This window comes from Penaeus japonicus, unplaced genomic scaffold (genome assembly GCF_977035675.1).
Source record: "Penaeus japonicus unplaced genomic scaffold, GWHDUDI00000001_assembly GWHDUDI00000009, whole genome shotgun sequence".
NCBI lineage: Eukaryota > Metazoa > Arthropoda > Malacostraca > Decapoda > Penaeidae > Penaeus > Penaeus japonicus.
This window is the reverse complement of record NW_028234411.1, coordinates 43,645,627-43,654,597: the sequence shown is the minus strand read 5'-3', so window position 1 is coordinate 43,654,597 and position 8,971 is coordinate 43,645,627. Positions and strand designations below refer to the sequence as shown.

The window sequence follows — 8,971 nt, the reverse complement described above, 5'->3', positions numbered from 1 at the left end:
AAATGGTGAAAAGATTCACAGGTTTTTCTTAACCCATTGCCAACGGGGCACCTAACAACCTAACTGGTCGTCAAGGCGGCCGGTCTACGACTCTAGCGGCACTGGCTAAAGATTAGAGAGACAGGGAAAGGGTTTTCTCCGTCCTCCGGGTAGCACAGACTAGCCCAAACAATATTTTTCCATGAATCCATCTTAAAATATGAGTTTAGGCTGACTTTAGAACCCTGTAGCTCTAGAGCTAGTGCTGTTACAGCCATAATACTTCATGACTGTGTGCACGCTTCAATTGCGAGCAGATCCCAATGTCGCGTCATGTATGCATTGACACCCGTCTCTTAAGCCTAATCGATGCCAACATGTATGTCATGACACCCTTACGCAATGGGTTAAGGAAATTCATAGGACATATCTATGGGCTGCTTCTTTTTATCATGTAGAAGCATATTGCTTTGGAGTCTGATATTTGCATATTCATTCAGCTGTTGTAATCATGTGATATAAACATATTTTGTGTTTGGAAGATTAAGAATATTTGTTTTAAAACAGCCCCTGTGTCAGCTACAACTCCCCAGACTCTTGTATTCAGTACAACAACGACCACAACTACAACAACTGTACCTACATTTAAACCCAAGAAGCCAGAGGAAGAAGGATTTACTTCAGAACCAGAGTTTAAGTGAGTGCATGTATATTTGTATGTTTAGAAGCCTCCCCCCACATACCTTCAACTAAAAGATAAAAAATCTCCATAAATTGAAATGAAAAATGAAAAAATGTGATCTTAGTAGTATGATCTCCACTCATAAACACAACATACATATATGTGTATATATCTATATCTATCTATTTATCTATATATATATATATATATATATATATATATATATATATATATATATATTGTTAAGAGAATATAAACATTTTTAGAAATTCATACATTTTTTTCCTCCAAGCTTGCACCCCCAGGCTTAGAAAACACAGACCTATGATTGTAGTAGATTTTCTATTATCAACACCCCTTTTTACCTTTTTCTAAGATTCAAGTTATGTTTTCCCGCTACAGGTATCATCACTACCCAGATTTGCAAGATTTCATGCAGAAGTTTGCCAAAAGATACCCTAGTCTTGCAAGATTATATTCTATTGGAACAAGTGTACAAGGCAGAGAACTCTATGTTTTAGAGATCTCTGACAACCCTGGCATTCATGAGCCTGGTGAGTCGAGTGTATTTGCTTCGGTCCAGTTTTTTGTGATCAATATTTTAGTATTTGGCAAATTTGTAGTCTTAGGAAAAAAAGATAAAATATATATATCTAAGAATGTAAGAGAGTTTGAAACTGATAATTTAGCCTTACAATTTATATGACCATAGTATGACGGAGAGACAGGAAAAGTTTTTTTTTTTTGACGTTGATGAAGGGTTATAATAATTTTTCCTGTCCTGCAGGTGAGCCGGAATTTAAATATATTGGCAACATGCATGGGAATGAAGTTGTAGGACGTGAGACACTCCTCTTGCTGATACAGTACCTGCTAGAAGGATATGGTGTTAATGAGCGTGTTACAAGCCTCGTTAATGATACAAGAATACACATTATGCCAACCATGAATCCAGATGGTTTTGAAGCTGGAAATGAAGGTAAATGTTGTATATTTGCTTTTAATTTTAATTCAATGGAAATCAAACTTTTCCCCTCCTTGTTTTTTGATGATATGTTTTGTTAGTCAGTGTAAAAGGCTTTCAGTATTTATATTGTATTTGATTTGTTACATAGTCTAATATCCATTATTTGATATATTACTTTTCTGTTTTCTTTGTTTGTTATTTTTTAATTATTTTTTTAGTTGTTTAAAGTTTTATAGTTTAGTGTTTGTTTGTTTTTTAACTATTTTCATTGCATTTTTAATGGCAGTATGTTCTATAGTGAAGCTCATGTTTTCAGGTGACTTTGCTGGAGTTGTAGGAAGAGCCAATGCTAATAACAAAGATCTAAATAGGAATTTCCCAGATCAATACTTCACCAACCAGGTATTTTTTAAGTTTTAATCATATAACATATTGGAGGAGAAGGATTTTTTTCTGTGTTCAGAAGAGCTGTAAATGGGATGACATGCATTTAACACATAACTGTACATATGATGTCATATGAACAAACATAGGTGCAATTCTTGGGGATTTTTTGCTTGGCAATTGCATTTACCGTTAATTAAAAGTCATGGGGCATGATTTTCATTCTTGAATAATCTTTTTTTTGTTTGTTTGTTTGTTTTTTTCCTCTTTTTTTTAAACTCCTTATTTTAATTTTTAGTTTTATATGTTATATATTAGTGGGTTTTTGTAGATTTAGATAAGAGAAAGATGCCCAAATTATATATTATGTCTAAAAATTCTCCAGCAAAATACGGTCCAGGAGCCTGAAACTTTAGCCGTGATGAAGTGGCTGAAGGAGTATCCTTTTGTCCTCTCGGCAAACCTCCACGGAGGGTCTCTGGTAGCCAACTATCCTTGGGATGACAATCCCCAGGGGAGAAGTGGCCTCTACAGTGGATGTCCAGATGACACAGTCTTCAAGAAATTAGCCAAAGCCTACTCATTTGTAAGCTTAGTTGAATGTTTGTTTTTCACTTCCAGTCAATCAGTTGTATGAATATAGTAATGTTTAGCAAGTATGTATGTACAATCTAGATATTGATACCTTGCCAAGATAACTTTCATTTTACAAATGTGTAAAAATAAAGAATTAGAGATGTATTTTAGACAAAAGATTTGTGTTTTACACAATGTTTGCTTCCAGGCTCATCCAAAAATGCCACATGGAAAGCCATGTAATAATCCAAGAGTGGTATTCCCTGATGGTATTACAAATGGTGCCAAGTGGTATAGTGTATCAGGTGGTATGCAAGATTACAACTACTTAAATTCCAACTGTTTTGAAATTACTGTTGAGATGTCCTGTAATAAATATCCTTATGCAAAAGACCTGCCAAGATACTGGATGGAAAACAAGAATTCTCTCATCACATTCATGGAACAGGTAAAGGAACACTTTCTCTTTTTTCATATTGTAGTATGATAGTGTTGTTAGGAAATATTCTGTGTTAATACTATTTTTGTTTTGAAGTGAGCTTGATCTAATGTCTTCTGTTCATACCTTTTTGTTTTGAAGTGAAGTAGATCTTTATTTCTGTAGAAAAGATGAGGGGATAGGATACAAGTATTGTAAATATCATGTATATAATATTTCTTCTCTCTTGATTAATGTATATTTGAAAGAAGACAATGCCGTTTTTATCTTACTACAAGCCTGTATCTTTTTAGGTCCACACTGGATTGAAAGGATTTATCGCTGATGAAAACAATAATCCCATCAGGAATGCTACAATTTCAGTAGCAGATATCGATCATGACATTGTGTCTGCTGCTGACGGTGATTATTGGAGACTTCTTGCTCCGGGAGAGTACCTGGTTACAGTACATGCCACAGGGTAAGTGAACAGAAATATTTATTTTTAGTGGGACTATCTTTTTCCTCTTCTCCTTTTATGTGTGTGTATGCGTGTGCATGCATGCGTATATGAGCATACGTGGTCTGGTGCGAGTGCATGCTTGCTTATATAATTTTGTGTGCAAGGGGCCATTTGTGTGTGTGTGCGTGCTTGCATGCGTTCTTTTATTTGTGGATGTTTTTTTTTTATTCTATACATACTTGCAGTTTCTTGATATACTTTTTGTGTTCTTTTAAGTAATGCATTAATATACAGTATACCAATCTTTATTTTATATAGATAGATTCAAAAAGAGATAAGATGAATCCAAGCCATCACAGAGTGAATCAGAAAGTACTGGCAGGGTGCAAACACAAGAGCTTGCAATTGCAAAGTCTATCACTGAGGTACATCCCTCACCTCCAGAAATTATATACACTTACTATGACCAATCATATCCAGATATCAGCCAAGTAGCAAGAAGGTCGAAGTTCCTCACTTATGGTCGAAGCAGGTCAACTTCACCCTAAAGGCTGATGACTCCCAGGACTGGTCTGCACGGGAAGACTTCGACATTGCAGAAAACCTTGCCGAAACCTACTTGAGTAACTCCAAGCTCAGTTCAGAAATGGCCAAAATAGAGAACAACTACAGGGAAGTGGCTGAATTCCTAGCCAATGAGAATGAGTGGAGCATGAAGATCCATGCTCTCCATATGGCTGCTGAGGTGAGGAGTCTGTAATCTTTGTTATTGATAAGTGATACTGAATGCATACATGATTATTCCCTCTTTACGTATGCATACTCTGTTACAACATACGCTCATGCACCCAATTTTTTTTTCCAACAGCAAGAGTCTTCATTTGACAACAGAGTAAGAGTGGTGGTACTTGGAGGCTTGTACGGCTCTCAGCCCGTTGGTCGCGAGCTTGTCATTCGTCTTGCTCGACACCTTGGAGCTGGTTGGGCCAAAAAGGACGTGAAGATACAGACTTTGCTAGAGAAAACGAGGATTTTCCTTGTGCCAGCAGTTGATATTGATGGTTATGATGCAGCTCTTCCAGGTATATTTAATGTTTATTGTAGCTTTTTCTTGGTGTCCCTTTTCTCCCCCTATGTGTTCTCTCCATTTCTTTCTTTTGTGAAATATTTATGTGCAGTTCCAGTGTGCCTAATGATTTGATTTGTATGTATATATATATTTTTTTTTTTTTTTTTTTTTTTTTTCTTTCTTTCTATATTATATATATATATATATTTTATTTTTTAATTTTTTTTTTTTCTCTCTTTCCTATCCCTCTATTGGTATGATCATACCATTAGCTGCATCCAAACAAATTTCTTTGAACTGTGTTCAGTTCTACAGCTATACTTAATACTACTTCACAAATTTAGGAAAATAACTGCTAAATAAAATTTAAAAAAATGTAGGTGTAAAATGAAGAAGTTCAGAAGTTAATGATAATGATACTTTCCTCTGAGAATCTATCAGTTTTCCATAAATTCCACAGTTTTTCTTTATATTACATCTGTATTGGATTATCTACTATATTTTACTATTTTAGTATTTTATCATCTTTCTATAGGAATGTGCGGATACAGCAAAGTAGCCGAGATGCAGAATGAGGTTGGTGGCTCATTCTCAGCAGAAATAAGCAATACATATGCTCAAGCTACAATTTCAATGCTGGAGCAGATCAAACCACACGTTGTGCTCTCCCTTGAATCTGGAGGAATCTTTATGAGGTGAGTTCTTCTGAGATGAGGTGCAGGTATAGGTTGAGGATTTTAAAACCGAGAGGTCAGTGTGCGTCCATATTTGCTCCGATACAGACTGTTATGCCCTTTGCCTGAGAGTGCTTTTAGGATACTAGAGTAGGTCCTTATTTGGTCTTGATTTGTACATTCCATGGATATATCCATGATACCATTATGAACCTGGGAAATAATTCTCAGTAGATTATGGGCTTCATTGTGTGATTTAACTTTAATTTACAAAACCTTTGAAGACCACTCTATTTTCTTTACAGTCAATGTTTATCTTTACATCCCAGATTGCATTTGCATTGATCATGCCTCACGAGAGCAAAATCTCCCCCCCCCCCCTTTTTTTTCTTTTTTTTCTTTCCTTTTCTTTTATTTTATTTTATTTTCTTTTTTCTTTTATTTTTTCTTTACTTTTCCTTTCTTTTATTTTATTTTATTTTTATTTATTTTTTTTTTTTCTTTCCTATCCTTTCCATTTTTCTTTACTGTTGGTATGTTTATATTTCATTTAGTAATGCAATTGAAAAAAAAATCAACTCTTTTTTTGCACCTGGAAGGACTTAATGAATGTCCAGGATTTTCTTCTAGTATGTGTAAGTGGATTTCAGTCAGAGACTTAAAGATCAATACCTTTCAATTAAAAATCAAATTTGGTACAAATTAGTGTACATTACGGGTTTTCTAGAAAAGCATAGAGTATGAGGTACAGCTCAGTCTGTTACACAATTGGTAAGTTCAATTTCTTTTAGTGTTTGTGTGTTATATTGCACAAGACAGTGTTTAAGACCAGTACTTGTGTACTCCAGAACTAAAATTAAATTTTGTCCTACAAATTACTCCATATCCTGCAAAGTCCTTCCTCATCTTAATTTTTTTTCATTTATTTTTGTTTTTCCACTTTGACCACACTTGTGCATGTAGAGGGTTGTTAGAAAATTGATAATCAAGTTAGTTAATTGTGATTATCTTACAACTATTACCTACAAAGCCTGTTAGATGAGAATCTAACATTATAGAAAATGATAGTCTCTAACAGTCACCTGAGCTATTGTAGTAGCAAGCCAGAGTACTGGAAATAATAGAGGAAATGTGTTATCAAATACTTACACATCTTATTTATTTTCATGCATTCAAAGGTTCCCACGTGATGACCCTTCAGCAAACACTCCCATGACTCCAGATGAAGCCAATTTCCAGTTTTTGACAGAGACATATGCACATGGACATCCTACAATGCTGCAGGTTAGTATGCTTAGTTTTACATATATCCTGAGAAAGAAGCACAGAGGGGGAGAGCGAGAGAGTGAGAGAGAGGAAGGGAAGGAGGGAAGATGGAGAAGGGGGGAAAAGAAATAGGAGAGAGAGAGAAAGAAGAATGATAGATGACAGATAATGTTTATTCATATTTCCAGTTCATCATACTATAGAAAAGATATTACAAATAAATGTCTGGTAAAAACAGTCCTTGTACATTTTCCGTTAAGGGGGTAGACTATGATAGATGGGCAATCCCAGACACTGCAGTTTTCACAAAGCTATATAGGCTTAATACTCATACCAATAGCAGCATCCAAACAAAATACCCAATATTTTCGATATTTTGACTTGCAATGAAAATTTGCCTTTTTTTATATCTCTGCTTTCATTTATTATCCTCTTATTTAGTATGGTGATGAAAGTAATCTAACCTATTCAAATTAGAATACACCAATTAATATACTCATAGTGATTAAATTCAGGAAATGATGATAGTCCAGTAAAAATCACCATTTGTACTTTCCCTTGCAAAAAATCAATTCTAATTGGTAAATCACATCACAATTTATCTACTATTATAATGCAATTGAAAATTTACAAATTGGTTAACAACAAATAGATACATACAAAATAGTATAATCCCCACCCCAAAAAAAGCACATTACGAGAAAATTGAAGTTCAGATTCATCCAATCCTGCTCTTGGTTAATCTGTGTATGAGAAAGATTCATATGATTTGTAAAACAGCTTTTCATGGGGATATTAATGCCATTGTATTATCTGAAATTAGTCCATGAATATAGAAAATATTAACGGCTTCATGATATTATGTACCATTGGTTGAACTCAGACCACGAATACTCACTAATTTGCAATTCTTTTCACATGTTACAGTGCAGCTCCTATTACTGCATCCTTCTTTTCAGCCAGAATATGCTAAATGTGAAAATGGGATTGTAAACTGATCTCATGTATTTTCACTTCCCATTTTCTGTGACTGTCACTACTTGAGTCACAGCAGTAGATGCCAAATATTATGTACAAACTGTCATCTATCAAATTCAATCAAGAATAAAGTATACCAGTCATCAAATAAAGGAAAGAACCAAATAATGCAAAAATTTGAGATGATATTCTTATAGTTGTTGTGGTTTACCTCCCTAACAGACATCATTGCATTGAACGAATTGAGTTAGAAAGAGATAACTTTAAAAAATCTTACTTATTTTAATCAGGGAATCACTTTCCAGTCCATCATTACATTATTTGCATACAAAGTCTCAATAAATGTCATAATGATATGAAGGAAACATTACCTGTCTTGTAGATTAATATTTAGAGTGAGCTAAGAACTTATTTGCTAATGCAGACACCCAAGATTACAGAATCTGTCATAGACACTGAACCAACTCAGGAAGGTCGCTTCTCTGACTAAGTTACAAGGCTAGGTACAGCAACGTTACACATGAAAACTTAACCCTCTCTGGAAGGGTTCAGAGAGGGTTAACACCAGGGTGATGCCGTACGGCATCGTTTATTTAACTGATTTAGGCCTATGCGTTCGAGAGCCCCGGCATTGTCACGTGCAAGGCTGGAATGCCCCCGTCGTGAGTGGGTTAAGATAGCTGTTACAAAGCAGTACAAGGTCAGGACTGTCCAGCGACTGTAGAAAGACAGACTCCCTTACTTGCAACAAGCACTTGTTATAGATGTTTTTCTGTAAAGTTCTTTATTTCAACCTAGCATCCAGCATAAATGGCACAGAGAGAGGATATTTTCACAATATTTACCATAATACCTGTGAATAGACAGAATATAGATGTCTTCATAATCATGCAGGTATCTTCATAACCTTGACAACATTACATGTGAATAAGTAGAAACATGAATGTCAGTATAATCATTCACACTTGTCCTAGTGCCTTCCACTACCATATTCACTGGTGTTATGATGAAGAATACATCAAACATCATATGTCATTGTCCCTGATTTAGCCTTGCACATTTTGTGTGATATATGTTTAAGTGAATAGCATGCTGTACAGGATTAAACTATTTATAGATCTTGGTCACATTGATCAATTTTTAATTTGTGAAATATTTTATTCACACCAAACACACCTTTTTTTCTATTTGTATCACAAAGTAAATACTGGAGTAAGTGTGAGTTCCTAGGTTGTTACCGTTAGTTGGTGCAATTCTTACCATTTTCCTGTGTGGCTCAAGCAAGAACAGTAAACTCTCCCTGCCCTAACTCATGCTCACTCGCTGTTAGTGTTGTTGCAGCCTTTTGGTACTGTCACACTGAACATGGTTTCCTGGTTAGGGTAGAAGGTAACAGACCACAAAGGAAGAGGAAATAGTCAGTTGTTGTTCTTTGCTGCTGACAACTGGTCAGTATAACCTCATTGTCAGGAATTCTTGGAAATTGTAACTAGATGTTTCAAGTAATTTATACTC

The 8,971-nt window shown here is 35.1% G+C and overlaps 1 protein-coding gene across 4 annotated transcripts in view; it reads left to right on the top strand.

The window, feature by feature from the left end:
• The window catches only part of LOC122260287 (carboxypeptidase D), a 44,659-nt gene that overhangs the window by 14,202 nt on the left and 21,486 nt on the right, over nt 1-8,971 (top strand). For all 4 annotated transcript variants that reach the window (XM_043027487.2, XM_043027489.2, XM_043027488.2 and 1 more), the window contains 11 exons: nt 547-676; nt 1,064-1,215; nt 1,449-1,640; nt 1,945-2,030; nt 2,398-2,598; nt 2,797-3,036; nt 3,321-3,487; nt 3,950-4,214; nt 4,338-4,551; nt 5,074-5,233; nt 6,391-6,496. In XM_043027487.2, coding sequence (XP_042883421.2) covers nt 547-676; nt 1,064-1,215; nt 1,449-1,640; nt 1,945-2,030; nt 2,398-2,598; nt 2,797-3,036; nt 3,321-3,487; nt 3,950-4,214; nt 4,338-4,551; nt 5,074-5,233; nt 6,391-6,496 — 1,913 coding nt within the window. The remainder of the gene's footprint in view (nt 1-546; nt 677-1,063; nt 1,216-1,448; nt 1,641-1,944; nt 2,031-2,397; nt 2,599-2,796; nt 3,037-3,320; nt 3,488-3,949; nt 4,215-4,337; nt 4,552-5,073; nt 5,234-6,390; nt 6,497-8,971) is intronic.